Below are 22,193 nucleotides of genomic sequence, written 5' to 3'. Positions count from 1 at the left end.
AGACAGGAAGGTAAACAGCTTTTCCTTTGTACTACAGGCCCAGGGGAAAACCCCTCCTTCTCTCCACTAGCCAAGCTATTTACATTGCCACTCTCTTGGCTCGTTTCGTTCACGCCTTGGCTGTTGCAGGGACAGGCACTGAACTTTGTCTTAAAACGTGTTCTTGTTTACCCAGTGTAAATCTGGAGTGACTCTCCAGATCAGAATCAGGCCCATGATACTCGTCTGCCTGACAGCAAGACCCCAGCTCCAGCACAGGCCCCGGGGGCACCGCCAGGGTACCGGGCACTGCAGGGGACCAAACATATCTGCTTGTCTTCCAGATTAACTGTGAGGCTCTCGGGAGCCCAGAGAGAAACGTGCCTCGACTCATCCAAGAGGCAAGGGAAGAATCTGCTGCACTGCTGGAAGAGGTCAGTGCTTGGAGCAGTGGGCCCTGACCCCAGCTGGCAACTGCCAGCACCTGCTCCTCAGACTGGCCCTTTGCTGTGTGCAGCGGCAGCACTGGGCCATATTGCGATGCTGGCTTCACAGCCGCCCGGGCCGCAGGGAGGGCAGGGGGGGTCACTGCAAGCTGCCGCCAGTGTACAGAGAGCAGAGCCTGGCTCTTTTGGCTTGTCCCTCTGGGTCCCAGTGGCTGAGAGGCCCTCGGTCCTGCTCTGAAGGAGCCTCCTTCTCTTACAGAAACCTGAAGGACCACAGGAAGCAGCACCACTGCATGACAAGAGGGCAGCGACGCAGGACCAGGCCAAAGCAGTGAGCACGATACACAGGCAAGGCCAGGCTCTGGGCTCCAGGGGCAGGCCTCCCACGGCTCCCCCTGCACGGGGACTAGCTGTGGCCATGCAAGATGAAGCATGAGAGAGACAAGCTTTTTAGCTACACTCAGCTCTTCTCCAGGTGTGGAGAGTGGTGTCTTACAATGTAAAGCCCTTATGAGGCACAGTCTGTCCCACCTTGGTTTCCTTCCCCAGACGTGAGGAGAGAGCTCTGTGAAGCTTGACAGCTTGTTCCTCCTCCCCCCCCACCAGATAATAAAGGTCCATTAAACCTTCTCTCTCCGTCAGTATTTCTTCTGTGTACCAGCTGTCTCCTCGCCTGCCCAAATGGCTCCAGCCCCACCACAAGAGGGCTGCGGCAGAACCAGGCAGGAAGGATAAAACAATAGCTGAGGGCCATACATCCCTCTCAAATGGACCAGTTCTGCAGAGAAGGTGGTTTGGCTGGGTGGTTTGAAACCTCTGCCAAGGACAACATTGATGAAGCTGCTTGATTCTCAGTGGGAAACGTCCCTGCCCACAGGGGCCCTGCTGCCTCGAGCCGGCGCCAGGGCTGTGTGGCCAGTGCTGAGGAGAGAGAGCTGTTAATGGCAGACGGAGGGGGCACTGGTTGGCTCAGCTGGGAGCTGACAGACACAGAGTCCGGGGGCAGCGAGACTGACCCAGAGACTGATGGATGGAGAGCCAGGCACTGCAGGGGTAACTTGGTGCCCAGAGAGAACAGGGCTGGAGGGGAGTGCCCAGCACAGGGAAGACACTAGACGAATGGGTCTCTGTTGTTTTTAAACCTACCTCTCTAAGCTCTGTTCATCGTTTGGGCAAATAAATCACACTGGGTTTTGGAGTCTGTCATCACTGCAAACTTCCTGAGTGCAGGCCCCTGGGGGAGCAGGCAGGTAGGGTCCATGCCTACCTGGAGCTGCTCGGGGTTATGGGTGGTGCCCCAGGAGTTGGCACCTGGAGAGCCAGTGGGCAAGCAGCTGGGTGGCAGGAATCCACCCTACAGAGAAGTGGAGCCATGGCTGGGTGAGAGCGTTCGGGGATTGCAGTCTCCTGGCTTGGACCACACCCCCGAGATACACAGTGGAGAACTTAGCAGACACCGGTTCCATTGTTGGCCACAGCCAGGGAGGGGGATGAATTGGACTGAAATTTCCCGTTTGCAGCAACTACCCTGCAAACCCACAATGCAAGAGACACTGTGCCACCTTGTGGCCTTGCCATGCCACTGCACAGCACACAGGATCCAAGCCCCCTTGCTTGGGAAACTCCTGATTAATGCAGTGGTTCAACCTCCTCTGGAACTTGGTGGACGGGGCTGGGACGGACCAGGGAAGGGCAGCGAGGATGATCAGGGCCTGGAAAACCCCCCTGTGGAGCCAGATTGAAAGACTGGGATTGTTACCCAAGAAAGGAGTCCAAGGAGAAGGATGTGATAAAAGTGTATCAAATAATCGGTGGGCCCCAGAAGGGAGATCAGGGTGTCTGTTCTCACTATCTCTTCACACCAGAACAAGGGGATACTTAAAGGCTCTGAAAGGTGGGAAATTCTGAACTAACGGTTCTTCACACAGTGGGTAGTTAGCCTGTGGGACTCACTGCCACAGGATTTTGTTGCGGCCAAAAACATAGCATGAGTCAAAGCCAGATTGGGCATTTATATGGAGACCAAGCCCAGCCAGAATGAGTGTGATGGGGCACCCTCTGCTCGCATTTTCATGGCTTTGCACACAGGCTGCTCAGGGACCTTCCTTCTGTAGCTCCCAGCATCTGGCTTGTTTCCAGTGCTTTGCATCCCCACCTTTCTGTACTCCTGTAGCCAGGCCGTTTCTGGAGCCATTAGGTGTAACTACCCCTTCTCCTAAGGGCTGCGGGTGGGAAGCTGTCTCTCCACATGGCTGGTTCCCTTTATCTGGCCCAGCTAGCCTTTCCCTTGGGTGTCCTTCCTGTGCTCTGGGCTGGCGTGGGGTTGGGGGTCGGAGGGAAGCCCTGGTCTGGGCTCGCTCAGCATGAGGCTGGAGGCATGTAAGAGGGCTCTCTTGGCAGAACAAGGAGCTCCCTGTGTCACTCACTTATCCTGGCCCCAAATCACCCGGCTGCCAGGGAAGAGAAACCAGCTGCTGGCAGTGCGAGGTGAGCAAGTGACTGCCACCCTGGCCAGCCACGGGGTGAGGGGGAGCAGCCATGGAGCCCATCCCCCAAGCTGGTCTGAGATCCACTGTTCCAGCCCCCCACGGCATCCCTGCAGGAGCCAGCGAAGGGGTCAGCCTGGCACAGCCATGCCCTGGTGGGGAGGGGTTCAGATCCAGGACCCCCAGTCTGGGGGGCCAGGCCCCTCTGCTCTCCAGCCCCTTCGTGCCAGTCCCAAGGCAGCCTCCCACACCCACCATCTGGTGTCAGCGACCGCCTGAGGTGCGGGGCAGCGAGGAGCTTTCCCTCAGGGAACATAGCTGACACGCTGGGATAGATGGCGCATGAATACCCCAGCCTAGCGGGTTAGCTGAAGGACTCCCAGGTACTCCAATGTAACTGCACTGGGCTGGTTGGGAGGGAAACCAAGGCAAAGTTTATTCACAAAGAGCAGAGATGTGAGTGATACCAAGCTGGGAGACGCGCCAGGGCTGGTCACCACCAAACCAAACTCCACCCACTTTCTGGTGACAAAAACATCATTGGAGCCAGTTACACTCTTTGATGAAGCTGTTTTCTTACTCACATCAAGGTACCGGCATCTCCAGCCCTGGGGACAAGGGGACCTGACCTTCACAGGCTCGCAGGGTGGTGCACCCTGTGATCCCTTGGCGCTGGATGCTTTTTGCTTCTTCTTGTATTTCCCAAACTTCGCTGTTCCATCCCAGAGGCAAGCCGACCCATGGCTCTTCCATCCTCTGCACATTCATTTGGATACGGGCTTCCATTGCTTGGACTCTGTACTGCTCCAGTTCACTGGAGAGAGGTCGACAGCCGCCTGCACTTCTCCGCATTTGGGCATTGACTTTAAAGCAGCCCACCAGCAAGCGACTGTCAGTCATGAGAAAACCCCTGCTTACCACCTGAGATGTCTGCTGGATCTAACAAAGACTGTACCAGGGGAAAGGCTTGGGCCCAGACTAGGAATCAGTCTAGTCTGTGAAAGAAGCTTATTGGAACAACTCGGAGGGTGAGGTTTACCTGTATTCAGTTTCTTAATGTATTAGGCTTAGACTTGCATGTTTTGTTTTATTTTGCTTTGTGACTTACTTTGTTTTGGCTGTTATTACTTGAAACCACTTAAATCCTACTTTTTATACTTAGTAAAATCACTTTTGTTTATTAATAAACCCAGAGTAAGTGATTAATATCTGGGGGAGCAAATAGCTGTGCAACTCTCTCTATCAGTGCTATAGAGGGCAGACAATTTACGAATTTACTCTGTATAAACTTTATACAGAGTAAAATGGATCTATTTGGGGTTTGGATCCCATTGGGAGCTGGGTGTCTGGGTGCTGGAAACAAATAACCTGCTGAACTGTTTTTAGTTAAAGTTTGCAGCTTTGGGGGCATGGCCCAGATCCTGGGTCCGTGTTGCAGCAGGCTTGCATGTTTGGCTCAACAAGGCAGGGTTCTGGAGTCCCAAGCTGGCAGGGAAAATGGGCTCAGAGGTAATTTCAGCACATCAGGTGACAGTCCCAAGGGGATCTCTGTGACCAAATCCAGGCTGGACCCTGGTTGTCAGTCCCCAGTTCCTATCCCTGGAGGTGCTGCTCCCCTGGGCTGTGTAGGGCAGGGCAGACCTTGGCGCTGGAAGATGGACCCACCCCACCCTGTCCCAGGGCCATGCTCTAGGACACAGGAGGAGGGGGGATGGCTGCAGGGACTAAGGCAACCAGCTCTCTCCTACAAACAGCAGGCTGGTGGGAGTGCTGTGTCCCTTGTTCCCGCATGACCCCACAGCTGCCCCTGGGGGGAGCAGTGGGAGATGGCATCTGATGGCCCTAGGCTGGCTCCATTCCCTGTGGCTTACCAGTGATGCTGCTGTGAGAAAGCCAAAGGCCCATGGGGCTGGGGGTTAGATCCAGCTGGCTGGGGAGCATGGCCCAGGGCTAGTCACACAGCAGCAGGGTGGGGGGCCAGGGCGGATGCTGACACTCTGCTGGTACCGACTGCCTAGCACTGAGCAGATGTCCATGTAGCAGCTGGAAAATGTCTGAGAGCGAAGGCTTCGCTGTCCTGGAAATACGCTGAGCAGAGCCTGGTTCAGTCTACGGGGGCAGAGCCTGCATGGATCCCACGGGGGTGGGGCTGGAGCGGGGCTGGCAGGTGCCCAGGGGGTACTGACACATGGCCAGAGCCTGCCAGGATCCCATGGCGAGTATGCGTGTGTGTGTGTGGCGGGGGGTGGGTGGGGGGGTGTCCAGGGTTTCACCAAAGCTATTATTTGGTTTTAACTGATTTTCATCTGAATTTTGGACCGCTCAAGTACATGGAAATAGTGATTAGGTTAAGAAAATCCAACCCATCCCACTAGCAGACGCCTCTCTGTTGATAGTAAGTTAAGTGCAGTGTGAATGTGAGGCTGTCTGTTAAAGGAAGGCAATGGAGTGAAAGACAGACAGACAGACACAGCTGATGTACAGCTCACGACCTAAACCACAGCATGGAAGGGCTGTCACTTCACCACTCTAACTGGGCTTGATTTTGTGCTCTTTCTCCATCCCCCGCTCCCACCGCAGAATTAACCCTGATATTTACCCAGAAAACTAGGAAGTGGATTTGTTTGCCCTGTTTGCAGGGTTTGGAACACACATTGATAAAGTCCCAGGAACCGTTCTACCAGATAAAGATGGGAACCGAAGGGCTTTGCCCAGAGGTTGGTCCAGCCCCCAGCAGGTGAGTAGCCAGGACAGCTCCCTGAATGCCAGTGCTGCAGCCAGCCCCAGGAGCTGGCACAGCACCCGCCAGCCCCGCCTTCCAGTCAGCAGCAGCAAGTGTTGGTTGTGGGGGGTTGGCTGGGCTCTCGGGCACCAGGACCCCACCTGGCGGGGGCTGCCCTGCTCCAGATGGGTCAGCTCTGCCCGTGGCACCTAGGCTGCAGGGGGAGCATGTCTGAGCCCTAAGGCCAGGCCCTGGGCCAGCAGGTGGGGAGCTCCAGGCTGCTGCCACTCGCCCCAGGCTGCGGACGAGGTGGGTGAGCGCTCAGAACAGACCTGTGGCACTGAGGGGCGTGACAAGGAGCGGGGTCTCTATGGGCCCGAGGATTGGGGCTGTGTCAGACGTGGTCTCCTCAGCCTCACTCTCCGCTTCATCCGGGCTCTCGCTGACAGAGGGGACGATCCTCACCAGCTTCTCCTGGAAGTGCACCTGCTTGCCCGGGGCCGGGGTGGGCGGAGCAGGGGTGGGTGGGGTTGGGGCAGGCTCAGCCAGCCAGCCCGCACTCTTGTCCTCACTGCCCTTCAGGATGCTCTTCATTTGGCCGAGCAGGGAGGCGCGCTGCTCTCGGCGCCCCCCGGGAAAGGTGAAGGTCTGCTCAGTGTCACCACAGCCTGTGGAGGTTGCAGCCGTGGCACAGGGGTCCACATACTGCTCCAGTGGCCCCCGCGCCTCCCGGAGCACCGGGCTCTTCTTCCGCTTGCTCAGCAGGAAGTAGGCCAAGCCAGTCAGCACCAGCATGGAGCCTGGGAAAAGGCACCGGAGACGAGACATGGCAAAGAGCGGGGGAGGGTTCACCAGGAAAACTGGGCCATGGCCCCTCCCTTACATCACAGCTGGGCCATGGTCCCCTCTCTGGCATCCCAGTCGCATCACAGCCAGGCCATGGCCCCCCCTGCCTGGCACCCCGGTCCCATCACAGCCGGGCCATGGCCTCCAGCCTGGCATCCTGTCCCATGAGAGCTGGGCCATTCCACCCCAGCCTGGCAACCACCTGCTTACCCCATTCCCCTGCCCCCCATGCTGTACATGGCCCCAGCGCGCTCCTCACCAGGGATGGTGACGTGCCAGACCAGGACGGGATGCAGGAAGCAGGCTACTGAGAGCAGCACATAGCCCAGGAATTTCTGGAAGCTTGCTGGCTGCGTGGTTCGCTTCCAGAAGGTGTGTGCCAGGGAGCCCGGCTGGTAGCTGGGGAGAGAGGGGCAGGCGTGGGCTTGGGCAGGGAGAGCTGGTCACCAGCACCAGAGCCACATGGCTGCCAGGGTTGGGTCTGAATGCCCCTCTGGTGCCCACCGGCCCCAGAACTCAGAGCACCAGGCCAGGCCTAGACATGGGGCTGGCTAAGGCTTGAGTGGTCCATAGAGTCCATGGAGTGCAGGGGGCACAGGCCTGAGCTCCGAGCATTCTCACCCATTCCCCAAGCCCGGGGACACAACCATGGGTGCCCAGTCCCTGAGGCAGAGGCCAGGAAGTGTGAGTGACACATGCAGGCCCTGGGGGCAGCAGCATAGCTAGCAAGCAGGGTTTGGTGCTGCCAGCAGGGGGCAGCAGGGGGCAGGCTCCCTTGGAGGTGGGTCTGCAGCCCCACTTGGTCAGCCCTGTGCCCTCAGCTGAGTGTGGGTGAGGGACAAGGGCAAGCAGGGGGAGGGGTGTGGGCAGGATGCATGGAAGCGTGGGTGGGATATATGGGAGGGTGCATGAGGGCTGTGTGGGCACGGCTCATAAGGGGTGTATGGGTGTGGGGTACCCAGAGGGCATGGGCAGGACACCCGGAGGTGGGGATGTGAGGGGGTGGAGTCCACAGGGGATATGGTTGGGGGGCATGGGCGGGGCACACAAGGGTGTAGGTGTGGGGTGGGCAGGGTGCACAGGGGGCATGGGCAAGGCACATGGGGATTTGGTATAGGGTGAGCAGAGGGCATGGACAGGGTGCAAGGGGTGTGGGGTGGGCGGAGTGTATAGGGGTGTGGGCAGGCACACAGGGTGTGGGCATGGGCAGGACACATGGCGCATGGGCAGGGAGTACTCACCTGATACACATGCCCAGGAGCAGGCTGACGAAGAAGGAGACTTCGCAGATGGAAACCGCTGCCCCTGAGAAACTGAAGTGGGGGACCATGAGGACCGGGCCTGGCCACAGCCATGGGGGTGGTGGGGCCAGCGTGGGGCTCGGGGGCTCTACCTAGTGCTGGCCAGCTGGGCTCCAGAGCCTCAGCTCCCCCTGCTCAGCCGTTGCACAGGGGAGGTCACGGCGCGCTGCGGCCCCTGGCCAGCTCCACGGGGGCAGGCAGCGCTGCGTTGAGCTTGCAGGGCTGAGCTGCCCCATGTCTCACAGGGTCCCAGACTCCTACACGGTGAAGCCAGGAGAGGGTTGCTCGGCCTGACGGCAGAGCCACTCCCCACGGTAACCGCAGCGATACTCACAGCAGGTAGACAGCCAGGCTCTGGAACTGCCCGCGCTGCAGGGTCTCCGCTCCCACTCCAACCAGCACTGCAGAGAGAAGGCAGCACTGGAGTCATGGCAATGCCCACCCCAGCACCTTCCTGCCTGCTCTTCACATGGCCCTTGGGTGGGTGGGAGTGGGGAGCGAAAGCAGAGTGTCCAGTGGTTGGAGCAGAGGGTTGGAGACAAGAGGGCTGGGGTCTGTCCTTGGCTCTGCCGCAGACCTTAGGCTAATCACTGAACCACTCTATGCCTCAGTTTCCCTAATGGGGTAGTGCTGCTGCTCCCCCCACTTTGCATAGGGCATTGGGACTCCCTGGTGCTCAATGAGCATTGGAGTCTCTGTGGCACCCTTCACTGGGAACGGCCTCACGTGCATCATGGCAAAGGATCACCAGCCCCAGAAACGCGGTCTCACTGTTGGCCCTTTCCCAGCTGTGTGCATGCACCCCGCGGCATAGTGGGTACCTGCATGGGGGGGATTGTCACCCTGGCTGGGGCTACTATCCCCTGCTCCAAGTGGTCCAGGCGGTTGCGGGAGGGGCTGAGGGTTCCGGCTGAGGGTATGGGCTCTGGGGTGGGGCCAGGGATAGGGGTTTGGGGTGCAGGAGGGGGCTCCAGGCTGGGGGATGGAGCCGAGAGGTTCAGAGTATGGGAGGGGGCTCCAGGCTGAGGCAGGAGGTTGGGGGTGTGGGAGGGAGTGAGGGGGTGAGGGCTCTGGTGTGGGGCCAGAAGTGAGAGGTTCAGGGTGCAGAAGGGGCCTCCGGGCTGGGGCAGGGGGTTGGGCTGAGGGTGGGTGAGGGCTCCGGCTGGGGGTGTGGGCTTTGACGTGGAACAGGGATGAGGGATTTGGGGGGCAGGAGGGGGCTCTGGGCTGAGGCAGGAGGTTGGGGCACAGGGGTGTGTGTGAGGGCTCCAGCAGAGGGTGCGGGCTCTGGGGTGGGGCTCGGGATGAGGGGTTTGGGGTGGAGGAGGGTGCTCTGGGCTGGGATCAAGGGGTTTGGAGGATGGGAGGGGGATCAAGGCTGGGGCAGGAGGTTGGGGTGCAGTAGGGGGTCAGGGGAGCTGCAGAGCCGATGCTTGGTGCGGGGGCAGTGTGCGGAGCCCCCGGCTGCCCCTACATGTAGAAGCTGGAGTGGGAACATGCTGCTGCTTCCGGGAGCCACAGGGAGCCTTCCTTAGCCCTGCTGTCCCGCTGACTGGACTTTTAATGGCCCAGTCAGCGGTGCTGACCAGAGCCGCCAGAGTCCCTTTTTGACGGGGCGTCCCAGTTGAAAACCAGACACGTGGCAACCCTATCCTGAGGGTGCGCCTTGGGAGCGGGGCAGGGCCAAGGGAGGTTTTGGCTGCTGTGGGTTGGCCATGAGGCTTGTGAGTGAGTTGACCCACCTCGGGCCCTTCATGTGCCTTGAGTCCCAGGCACCAGCAGGGCCAGGCCTGAAGTGTGGCTCTGGAGCAAGAGCTGGAGTTTGCAGCTGGGCCTGTCTCTGCTGGGCAGCCTGGGGACAAGCTGCCCGGCCTAGCCAGCAGCCCAGTCCCACGCACCGCTCAGCCTACAACACCTGGCCAGAGCAGGGAGCAGGCCTAAGTAGCCACCTTGGCCTTGGGGTACTACATTAGTGAGATCTCTCTGTCTGACTGTGTTTAAAGCGGGAGCAGCCAGACATAACCACCTAACACACGTTTGCAAATCATTGCAGGAGGCAGTGCCGAGGGCACTGACTGTGTGAGGCAGGACCAGTGCTTTCCTTGTGGTGTGTGTGCAGCGCCGGGCATGGTGGGCAGCCGATCCCTGGCTGGTATCTCCAGACATTGCTATAGTGCACACTAGCCATTTGAAATGACCTGTCCTGAGTGTGACAGTGCTTGGCCCCTGTCCACACAGCTAGGTTAGCAGCCTCCTTCACAGCTCAACCAAAGTGGCATTAAATATCGGTGTCTGGCTCTGATCCTGGCCAGCCCTGGCCTTTGGGGGACTCACAGAGGGAGCAGGCTCCCCAGGGACTAGCCCTTCCCTGAGGCTGCTCTGCTGCCCAGGAGTGGAAGGCGAAGCTGGGCACTGCGGTGCTTCAGGCCAGGGGAGGGGCTGGCTCGCAGGTCCCCGGATGCTGGCTTGTCAGTGGCCTGTGCTGTGGCTGCACGGGAGGCAGAGCGGTTTGTTTGCCTTCCCATGGTGCCTGCCAGGACATTGTCACAGAGCTGTGCCAGGCAGCGGGCAGCTGGGTCAGCTCTGGCTACCTCTGCGCGGCTTCGGGCCAATGCCTCTTGCAGGGGGACTGTCCTATTGCCGATGCTGCCCGGATTTGGCCAGAGCCTCCCACCTTCCTGGGGCAGGGCAAGCTGGGCAGGAGGCAGATGCCCGCTCTGCTGCTGCCTAAACTGCTGCCTTGCTGGATGACAGGGAAGTGATGGCCTGGATGACAGGGAAGTGATGACCCCAAGCCCAACGTCCACAGAGCAGGACTAGTCTGACCATCCACGTGTCACGGGCCCACTGCCCTGAGCTGAGCCCGCCACTTGGGTTTGACTGAAGCACAAAGTCTGGAGGCTGGCTCTGGCTCCAGCTGGGGAATGTGGATCCTGCAGTTTGGCCCAGGGCCCATCTCTACCTGATGCACATGGGCACATTCGCAGCATGAGGCCATGAGCCCCTTCCCTGCCCATCTCCTCAGACTCTGCCCTGCACAGACCTGCTGCTCCCTTTCTTCCCCCACTCCCCTGGCGGGATCTCTCCCTCCCTCTGCACACAAGGATAGAAAGGGATAAACATTTTCCATTCGTGGGGGCAGGGGGTCAAGCCAAGACCCATTGACTTTGTTCCCACCAGGTCAACACTGACAGCCTCAGAAGATCCCACCTCAGTCTATCCAGCTCCTTTTAGCCTCCTCGCCTTCCTGGTCCTAACCACCTAGCCAGCCTTCTTGGCCTCCTCCCCTGCTGTTCAGTGCTTGTCCTTACTGGAACGGCCTATCTCACTGGCCTCGGCCTCCTGTCCCTAACAAGCCCAGCCCTGGCTACCTTGGGGCGGAGGATCAGTAGCGGCAGGAGAAAGCATGCCAACCATGCCAGCTATGTTAATAGTGGCTGTAGCCATGGCGATAATGCCACTTACTGAACAACAGAAAGCACAAAGATGGGCAGGCGGCTTAGCAGCCTGGAATGAGCTGTCGCTCCGTGCTACACGGTGCGGCCTCTCGGCCCACACAGCCAGGCAGGGGATTATGCACTAAGGTGGATTAAGGGCCTGAGCGCATTGAGACCCTTCCTTGGCTTGCAACTGGGGCCCGGGAGCTGAACTCCCAGGAAAGCTCCAGCCTGCCTCGTTAACCCCTGAAGGGAAGGGCAGGATGAGTGTGCTCCTGGGATGGCGAATGGGGGAAAGGGGCTGCAGGGGGCTCTGATCCTCACAAAGGCTGATGTGTGATGTGAAAACAGAAGCGTCTCCCAAGCCTGTGGCATAACTCCCTAGGTGTGTAACGCACAACACAACCACACACTGTGTGGGTCCCAGCTGAGTCAATGAGCTTTGTGCTGAGAGCACAGCTAGGTTCCAGATACAAATGTGGCTAGAACCTAAATCCTCCTGCTCCAAAATCAGACATCCCTTCCACTCCGGCTAAAGGAGAATCACTGTCAACAGTGAGTAAGACACACAGGTGTTCAGTTCTGGGTTCCTTCCTGCAGTGGGGAGCAGTGCACACAAGCCTGTTATACTTCTAAATGGAAGAAAGGGGAAATCGTTAATAATGAATATTAATCAGAAGTTAGGAATTGTAGAAAACTGATATGGGCAGCAAAGGGACACAAGAAGACATAAATGGCCAGCACAGTTAAGGACAATAAGAAGTTTTAAATATATATTAGGAACAAAAATAATATTGACAATGGTGTCGATCCACTGCTAGATGGAAATCCTAGAATTTTCAATAATAATTCAGAAAAAGCAGAAGTATTCAATAAATATTTCTCTTCTGTATTTGGAGAAAAAACAGTTGAAACTGTCTTATCATATGGTGAGGATAACCATCTTTCCATTTCACTAGTATCTCTAGAGGATGTTAAACAGAAACTACTGAAGTTAGATATTTTAAATCAGCAAGTCCAGATAACTTGCATCCAAGAGTTTTAAAAGAGCGGGCTGAGGAGATTGCTGGACTGTTAATGTTGATTTTCAATAAGTCTTGGAGTACTGGGCCCTGGTCTACACTAGGAGTTGAGGTCAAATTTAGTGGCGTTAAATTGATTTAACCCTGCACCCGTCCACACGATGAAGCCCTTTTTTTTAACTTAAAGGGTTCTTAAAATCGATTTCCTTACTCCACCCCCGACAAGGGGATTAGCGCTTAAATCGGCCTTGCCGGGTCGAATTTGGGGTACTGTGGATGTAATTAGACGGTATTGGCCTCCGGGAGCTATCCCAGAGTGCTCTATTGTGACCGCTCTGGACAGCACTCTCAACTCAGATACACTGGCCAGGTAGACAGGAAAAGGCCTGCAAACTTTTGAATTTCAATTTCCTGTTTGCATGGTCACCTGCAGCTTGCCACGCTGGCCAGAGCTCATCAGCAGAGGTGACCATGATGGAGTCCCAGAATCGCAAAAGAGCTCCAGCATGGACTGAACAGGAGGTACGGGATCTGATCGCTGTATGGGGAGAGGAATCTGTGCTATCAGAACTCCGTTCCAGTTTTTGAAATGCCAAAATTTTTGTCAAAATCTCCCAGGGCATGAAGGACAGAGGCCATAACAGGGACCAGAAGCAGTGCCGCGTGAAACTTAAGGAGCTGAGGCAAGCCTACCCGAAAACCAGAGAAGCAAATGGCCGCTCTGGGTCAGAGCCCCAAACATGCCGCTTCTATGATGAGCTGCATGCCATTTTAGGGGGTTCAGCCACCAGTGCCCCAGCTGTGTTTTTTGACTCCTTCAGTGGAGATGGAGGCAACACAGAGGCAGGTTTTGGGGACGAGGAAGATGATGATGATGAAGTTGTAGATAGGTCACAGCAAGCAAGTGGAGAAACCAGTTTTCCCGACAGCCAGGAAGTGTTTCTCACCCTGGACCTGGAGCCAGTACCCCCCGAACCCACCCAAGGCTGCCTCCCAGACCCGCCAGGTGGAAAAGGGACCTCTGGTGAGTGTACCTTTTAAAATACTATACATGGTTTAAAAGCAAGCATGTTTAATGATTAATTTGCCCTGGCATTTGCGGCTCTCCTGGATGTACTCCCAAAGCCTTTGCAAAAGGTTTCTGTGGAGGGCAGCCTTATTCCGTCCACCATGGTAGGACACTTTACCACACCAGGCCAGTAGCACATACTCGGGAATCATTGTAGAACAAAGCATTGCAGTGTATGTTTGCTGGCATTCAAACAACATCCGTTCTTTATCTCTCTGTGTTATCCTCAGAAGAGTGAGATATCATTCATGGTCACCTGGTTGAAATAGGGTGCTTTTCTTAAGGGGACATGCAGAGGTGCCCGTTCCTGCTGGGCTATTTGCCTGTGGCTGAACAGAAATGTTCCCCGCTGTTAGCCACGGGGAGGGGTGAGGGGCTAGCCATGTGGTGGGGGGAGGCAAAATGCGACCTTGGAATGAAAGCACATGTGCTGTGTATGTAATGTTAACAGCAAGGTTTATCATGGAAGAGTGTACCCATTGTTCTAGAAAATGTGTCTTTTTAAATACCGCTGTCCCTTTTTTTTTCTTCACCAGCTGCATGTGTTTCAAGGTTCACAGGATCTTCTCCTTCCCAGAGGCTAGTGAAGATTAGAAGGCGAAAAAAAACGCACTCGTGATAAAATGTTCTCTGAGCTCATGCTGTCCTCCCACACTGACAGAGCACAGATGACTGCATGGAGACAGACAATGTCAGAATGCAGGAAAGCACAAAATGACCGGGAGGAGAGGTGGCGGGCTAAAGAGAGTAAGTGGCAGGCTGAAGAGAGGGCTGAAGCTGAAAGGTGGTGGCAGCATGATGAGAGGAGGCAGGATTCAATGCTGAGGCTGCTGGAGGATCAAACTAATGCGCTCCAGCGTATGGTTGAGCTGCAGGAAAGGCAGCAGGAGCACAGACCGCCGCTACAGCCCCTGTGTAACCAACCACCCTCCTCCCCAAGTTCCATAGCCTCCACACCCAGACGCCCAAGAACGTGGTGGGGGTCCTCCAGCCACCCAGCAACTCCACCCCAGAGGATTGCCCAAGCAACAAAAGGCTGGCATTCAATAAGTTTTAAACTTTTAAAGTACTGTGTGTCCTTATCCTTCCCTCCTCCACCACCCCTCCCAGTGCTTCTCTACTCCTCCACCCCTCCCAGGCTACGTTGGCAGTTATCCCCCTATTTGTGTGATGAATGAATAAAGAATGTATGAATGTGAAGCAACAATGACTTTATTGCCTCTGCAAGTGGTGATCGAAGGGAGGAGGGGAGGGTGCTTAGCTTACAGTGAAATAGAGTGAACCAAGGGGCGGGGGGGTTTAATCATGGAAAAACAAACAGACCTTTCACACCGTAGCCTGTCCAGTTATGAAACTTGTCTTAAAAGCTTCTCTGATGCGCATCATGCCCTCCTGTGCTCTTCTAACCGCCCTGGTGTCGGGCTGTGCGTAACCAGCGGCCAGGTGATTTGCCTCAACCTTCCACCCCGCCATAAACGTCTCCCCCTTACTCTCACAGATATTATGGAGCATACAGCAAGCAGTAATAACACTGGGAATATTGGTTTCGCTGAGGTCTAACCGAGTCAGTAAACTGCGCCAGCACGCTTTTAAACATCCAAATGCACATTCTACCACCATTCTGCACTTGCTCAGCCTGTAGTTGAACAGCTCCTGACTACTGTCCAGGCTGCCTGTGTATGGCTTCATGAGCCATGGCATTAAGGGGTAGGCTGGGTCCCCAAGGATAACTATAGGCATTTCATCATCCCCAATGGTTATTTTCTGGTCTGGGAATAAAGTCCCTTCTTGCAGCTTTTGAAACAGACCAGAGTTCCTGAAGATGCGAGCGTCATGTACCTTTCCCGGCCATCCCACGCTGATGTTGGTGAAATGTCCCTTGTGATCCACCAGTGCTTGCAGCACTATTGAAAAGTACCCCTTGCGGTTTATGTACTCGGCGGCTTGGTGCTCCGGTGCCAAGATAGGGATATGGGTTCCGTCTATGGTCCCACCACAGTTAGGGAATCCCATTGCAGCAAAGCTATCCACTATGACCTGCACATTTCCCAGGGTCACTACCCTTGATATCAGCAGATCTTTGATTGCGTTGGCTACTTGCATCACAGCAGCCCCCACAGTAGATTTGCCCACTCCAAATTGATTCCCGACTGACTGGTAGCTGTCTGGCGTTGCAAGCTTCCACAGGGCTATTGCCACTCGCTTCTCAACTGTGAGGGCTGCTCTCATCTTGGTATTCATGTGCTTCAGGGCAGGGGACAGCAAGTCAAAAAGTTCCATGAAAGTGCCCTTACGCATGCGAAAGTTTCACAGCCACTGGGAATCGTCCCAGACCTGCAACACTGTGCGGTCCCAATAGTCTGTGCTTGTTTCCCGAGCCCAGAATCGGCGTTCCACGGCATGAACCTGCCCCATTAGCACCATGATGCCTGCATTGCCAGGGCTCATGCTTTGAGAGAAATTTGTGTCCATGTCCTCATCACTCTGGTCACTGTGCTGACGTCGCCTACTCGCCCGATTTCACTTTGCCAGGTTCTGGTGCTGCATATACTGCTAGATAATGCGTGTGGTGTTTAATGTGCTCCTAATTGCCAAAGTGATCTGAGCGGGCTCCATGCTTGCCATGGTATGGCGTCTGCACAGGTAACTGAGGAAAAAAGGCGCGAAAAGATTGTCTGCCATTGCTTTCACAGAGGGAGGGAGGGAGGGAAGGAGGGCCTGATGACATGTACCCAGAACCACCCGCGACAATGTTTTTTGCCCCATCAGGCATTGGAATCTCAACACAGAATTCCAATGGGCAGCGGAGACTGCGGGAACTGTGGGATAGCTACCCACAGTGCAGCACTCCGGAAGTCGACACTAGCCTCAGTACTGTGGAAGCACTCCGCCGAGTTAATGCACTTAATGCCCTTAGGGCATTTTGTGTGGGGACACACACAATCGACTATTTAAAAATGATTTCTAAAAAACCGACTTCTATAAATTCGACCTAATTTCGTAGTGTAGACATACCCTGGGGAAGTTCCAGGAGACATCGATCCCAGGCAAGATAATGGAGTGGCTGATATGGCACTCAATTAATAAAGAATTAAAGGAGGGTAATGTAATTAATACCAATCAACACAGGTTTATGAAAAATAGATCCTGTCAAACTAACTGGATATCTTTTTTTGGTGAAATTACAAGTTTGGGTAATAAAGGTAATAGTGTTGACATAATATACATAGACTTCAGAAAGGCATTTGACTTGGTACCACATGACATTTTGATTAAAAAACTAGAACAATATAAAATTAACAGGGAACACATTACATGGATTAAAAACTGGCTAACTGATAGGTCTCAAAATGTGATCATAAACAGGGAATCATCATGGAGTGGGTGTGTTTCCATTGGGATCCCACAGAGATCAGTTCTTGGCCCTTTGCTATTTAAAATTTTTATCAATGACTTGGAAGAAAACAAAATCATCACTGACAAAGTTTGCAGATACCTCAAAATTGGGGGCGTGGCAAATAATCAAGAGGATACATCACCTAGCGATCTGGGTAGCTTGGTAAATTGGGTGGAAGCAACAATATTTGTTTTAATACAGCTGAATGTAAACGTGTACACATGGGAACAAAGAACGTAGGCCTTACTTACAGGCTGGGGGGCTCTATCCTGGGAAGCAGTGACGCTGAAAAAGATCTGGGGGCCATGGTAGATAATCAGCTGAACATGAGCTTCCAGTGTGATGCTGTGGCCAAAAGGGCTAATATGATCCTCAGCTCCATAAACAGGGGATTCTCAAGTATTTGGCACTGGTGTCACCACTGCTGGAATACTGTGTCCAGTTCTGATGCCCATGGTTCAAAAAGGATGTTGATAAATTGGAGAGGGTTTAGAGACGAACCACGAGAATGATTAAAGGCTTAGAAAACCTGCTTTATAGTGATAGACTGAGCGATCTGAGTCTATTTAGCTTAACAAAGAGAAGGCTAAGGGGTGAGTTAATTGCAGTCTGTAAGTACCTACAAGGTCCTGTGGGTTCACATCTGCTCTGCCAGACCGGGGCTTTACTTGGGATCTCAGGGGTGCCATACTCACACCACAAGGGCGGACAGGGGATGAGGCTGGAGTTTCATAGCGAAGCCCTTTCACTGTATAAATCGACAGGTGGGTCCTGGCACAGCAGGGTGTTCGGGAGGGTTTCCTGGCACCCCCAGGCCCTGATCGGCCCACATACTAGTGGAGCCAGAGCTTACTTTGTGAGTGCACCTGTGTGGGTCTACATGGCGCTGAGATGGAGGATGACCATGCCCGAGAAACCAATGCAGAGGATCTGTCTGGTGACTGCATGGGGCAGGACGCTTGGTGGCTTGGGCGGGAGGCGTTGAGCCTGGAAGAGCTGCTTCCAGTAGCATCCTGCGCCTCTTTGGGCTGACTGTCCCGGGGTGTCACTGGTCAGTAACTCACCCTCTGGGACTTGCCTGTGGGGGGATTCATGGAGGCACAGGGTGAACTCCTGACCCCACGGCAAAACTCCCAGGGACTGACTCAGTGGGAAAGGGAGTAATCAAGATGGCTGACGTGGCAACATTCACAAAATCTGGCATGAGTAAGCACAGCTATCCCTATGGTCACAGCCACCAAGACACAGCTGGGTGTGTGTCCCTCCCACCAAGTGCTGGTTCACAGGCGTGGGTTTACAGTGACCCCTGCTGGTGGGAGCACAGAAGGGCATGCAATGCAAATGGGCCCTTTGCTTGGGGATCTTTGGCAATGCCTGGTATCATCTGTGGTTTCCGTCCCTATGGACTCAGGCACATCTGTTGCACCCATTTCATCTCAGCTCTGAGTCACTAGCTCTGGGTACAGGAGAACTGCCTCCCGACGGCTAATGTGCCCACCATAGACCATCACCATGGGAACTGAAGACACTGGCTTGACTCCAGAGCAGGTCAGGAGTGCCATTGGCTATTCTGATGCCTTTGTACAATGTGTCGGGTCCTAGGCCAGTTCCTGGGGACACTGTATCATAACTGGCATGAGCTGGCCTGCTGATCAGCTGCCCCAGCTGAACTGTCAAGGAGTGAACTCCCGTCGTGCTCCTTAGAGGTGGTCGGCTGCCCTGCTGGCTCTGTGAATGGGTACAAGACTTCTGTCTCTGTGCTGTTCTCCGGCCCCTTGCACCAATACTGACATGCTCTGGGAATCTGAGCACAAAGCGCAGGGGTTTGCTGCCCTGGGGCTGTGCAGGCCCCTGGATGATCATCACTACAAACGCAGACAGAATTGAGTGTGGGGGAATTCAAAGCCAGCCAGCAGGCCATGCTTGGGAGCAGGACTGGTCATCTTCTTCTTTATTCAATCTTTCTTCCAGCAAGTGAATGGTGCAGGATTGCCTCCTGATTTCTGCTCCTCTCCTGATGATTCAGAAGTGTGGCCTGAACAGTTTGGACCAAGGATCATCAGCCTGGTGGCCTGTTTGCTTGGGCTATTTGCTGTCTGTGATCTGAGCCATGCCTAAGGCACAGGCACAAAATTATGAATTAAACAGTTTAAACAGGAGAATTTGGAACAACTAACAATCCTCCTCCCAGTACGGATTTTCAGCAGAAGAGTCATCTGTGCTAAACTCTGTGAAACTTTCGGGTTTCCCAACCATTCCCACCAATCACAATTACTGACCATCAACAAACCACATGGCTCCACCAACCATGGGGCTGCCTGATCACTGACCATCAACAAACAACACAACTTCACCAATCACGGGGCTGCCTGATCACTGACCATCAACAAACCACATGGCTCCATCAAAAGGACGGGGCTGCCTGATCACTAACCAACAACGAACAACATGGATGCACCAATCTCGGGGCTGCCTGATCACTGACGATCAACTAACAACATGGTTTCACCAGTCACGGGGCTGCCTGATCAGTGACTAATATGGCTCCACCAATCATGGGGAGTCAGCACGCTCAGAGCTTGGGGTGGTGGGGAGGGGGATATTTTTTGCCTCTCCAACTGACTCTATGGAGGGCCAATCTATGGAATCCCCCAACACCATCCAGAATCTATGAGCGAGGCTGATCCATTAGCCTCTTCCTTTGGCAAGTCTGTTCGGACGCCTCTGAGCTCTGGGGACTCTTTTCCCTGTGGTCTCCACTTCCCAACCCTTTTAGCATTAAAATAATGGATGCAAAACCACCTGTACCTCATTGGGCAGCGAACACCATACTGAGCTGGCTGCTCCCTCCCTCCAGCGACAGCCTCAGACAACATAGGGAGATATGAAACATGGAGACCCCTCACTGGGGTCTTTTGGGGAAGGCAGGTGACACTGGGCAGAGCCCAGAGTGGAGAGATGGAAAAGTACAGGGCTCTGTAGCGCCGTCCAAGGCAGTGTCCACATTGCAGGGGTGCTGACTTTTGCTAATTTCCAGAGGAGCTAGGGAAGACAGCACAAGATACTGCAATGTAAACACCATCGCCATGAGAGAGAGAGAGAGAGAGATTACACTCCAGGAAGAAGTCTCAACATTGTAAGCTACTTATGATTTCAGCTCTTTATCCTCTGTTGGCACATGGCACTGGGGTCGGGCTGTCTCCTGGGCAAGCATCCACTATTATCACTGGAGCCTTAGGGGAGAGTATGAGCGTTACTCTGTATGTGTGTGTGATCGAGGTCTGCATAGCTGCGATCCAGCTTGTCTCATGCACAGGCTCACCCCGCTGTGCTCCTATGTGCCAGTCTGTAAGAGCCCCAGAGGGGAGAATCTCTCCAGTCTGTTTGCCCTGCAGCATTGCCCTTTCTATTGGTGCCTGGCCAGTGCAGTTAGCTGCGGGGAGTACATTCCAGAGCCAGCAGCCAGCGCTCTAGCTGTGTGCCGTCCATCCATGTGTTCAGCCCCAGGATTGTGCTCGGGGTCGGCTTAGTTGAGCTGACCTCTTTGTCTCTTGCCCCCTGTTGCCCCATGGCAGTTGAGGTGTCTCCCAGAGCCTGCTGCTGCTCACCTGGGAAATGCTGAGAGACACGGGTTTGCAATGCCCTACTCCGGCAAACTAGCATCTGGAATGAAGCAGGATCTGCCAACAGGACCCACTTGCCGGCTCGAGTGAGATTCTGCACAGCTACATCACCCAGCCAAGAATTACAGAAGCAATCACCTTCAGCTCCCAGGGGTAGGTGTCATTGTCCCTGCTTTATAGATGGGGACACTGAGGCACAAAGTGATTAAGTGGCTTGCCCAAGGCCCCAGCAAATTGGTGCCAGTGCCATGAATAGAATTTGTTGCTCCCGTCCCCGCCCTCTGCACTTGACTCTCCCCTTCAATGCAGCAATTTTTACCTCCGATGGCTATTCTACACCATTGTGGTTTGCAGGGGGAGATCTTCTGCACATTCAGCCATGGAGATGCCAACTCAAATATTCCCTTTTCAGCTCTCACCTGGTATGTCACCCACAGCCAAAGGCAACCTCCTCCAACCAAAATTTGGTCCTTCAGCCTTGGTCATTTGGCAGAGGGAGCCATGTAAACAGGTGGGGGAGTCTATGATGTTTGCATTGCAAGGAAAGAGCAAACAGCTCCCTGAATCTGCTCTCTGACAGCTTAGTAGGAAGGCAGAGGAGCAATGCTCCAGCAGCATGTTCACCAGCACTGGGGCTCTTCTCTTCATCCCGCTTGGGACAAGACAGCTTTTCCCCTGGCTTTGCTCAGAGTTTGGAGCAGCCCCTTCCACTGAGCATGAGGACCTTCCCTCCATGGATCCAGGTTACTCTGCTGCCCCAGCCCATACCATGGGAAACTAACCTTCCTTCCCAGCAGCGTCCCTGTGGCCTCCAGCTTCCAGGCATTGCTGAGCCCCATCCAACAGCCCCACCTGCCAGAGGACGCACCCACTGACACTTAGCAATGGGGAGTAACAACATCTCACGTTTCGCTTTCTAGGCCCCAAGGCTCATCATCCCCAATGGGCAGATGGAGGAAGGGAGGGTGGCACAGTCACAGCCAGGAATAGAACCCAGGTGTCCGGATGCCCATGCACCACCTATTACTTTGCTCCAGCTGTCGACTCCCCTGAGCACAAAGGGCGACGCTGCCTCTTACCTGCTGCCGTGGAGATGCCCAGCAGTCGACAGGTGTATTCCAGTGCAGTCCAAAAGGCCCGGTGCTTCATGGCTCCAGGAGATGAAAGCCTTCGAGCCACCGGCTGGAATTCCTTCCCCAGCCTACATGCCTCCCTGGCCAGCTCCTTCTGCCGCCCCACCCAACCTTCCCAAGGCAAAGGCTCCGCCTGGGTCAGGTGCTGGCAGTGGAACAAGCTGCCACCACAGGGAACCGGTCGGCACTGCCTGCTCCAGCTCCCCGAGGGGCTGGGAAGTGCTGGCCTTCTCCTGGCTGTTTGTTTGTTTCCTGCATTGTTTGGAGGGCTGCGATTAATGATTGCCCAGAGGAGCGGCCCTGGAGCCGGTGGGACAGGCAGCAGGGGGCACGGGGCCTTTCCTCCTGCTCCCGGCTGGGGCAGAGCAATCTGATTAAATGTCACAGAAAGGCCTTACTGCACCACAGCTCTGGCAGCTCAGATTAACCACTTGGGAGGAGGGGGAATGTGGGGATTTGGTCTCCGCTTGACAGCAGCCTGTTGCTGGCAGTTCCTCAAGGATTGAGGGCATCCCGCAGACCCAAACCCCACCTGATCCGTGCTGTCAGGCTGCTGGCTGAGGATTTCTCTGGGCACCAAGCACCCGGCTTGGAACACCCGGGGGAGCACCCAGCACCACTCAGGGTGGAGAAGCACACACAGGGTCAGGGCGGGCACTCAAATTTATTTGGATTGTGTTGGCCCTGCAGAGCCAGCCTGGCCGCGGGGCAGGGAAATGGAGCGTACAGGGC

General features: G+C 55.1%; 1 protein-coding gene across 1 annotated transcript; it reads right to left on the bottom strand.

Annotated features, from left to right (window-relative positions):
* Positions 1–5,954: 5,954 nt before the first annotated feature.
* On the bottom strand, positions 5,955–21,477 carry TMEM72 (transmembrane protein 72). Its single transcript, XM_077821047.1, has 5 exons — positions 21,408–21,477; positions 8,115–8,181; positions 7,721–7,792; positions 6,739–6,878; positions 5,955–6,433 (listed from the first exon to the last, which is right to left on the bottom strand). Exons 1-5 carry the CDS (start codon positions 21,475–21,477, stop codon positions 5,955–5,957), a joined length of 828 nt encoding a protein of 275 aa, XP_077677173.1.
* Positions 21,478–22,193: the final 716 nt, after the last annotated feature.

This window comes from Eretmochelys imbricata, chromosome 7 (genome assembly GCF_965152235.1).
Source record: "Eretmochelys imbricata isolate rEreImb1 chromosome 7, rEreImb1.hap1, whole genome shotgun sequence".
NCBI lineage: Eukaryota > Metazoa > Chordata > Testudines > Cheloniidae > Eretmochelys > Eretmochelys imbricata.
Note: the sequence above shows the minus strand (reverse complement) of the source record. Positions and strands in the feature narration are given on the sequence as shown.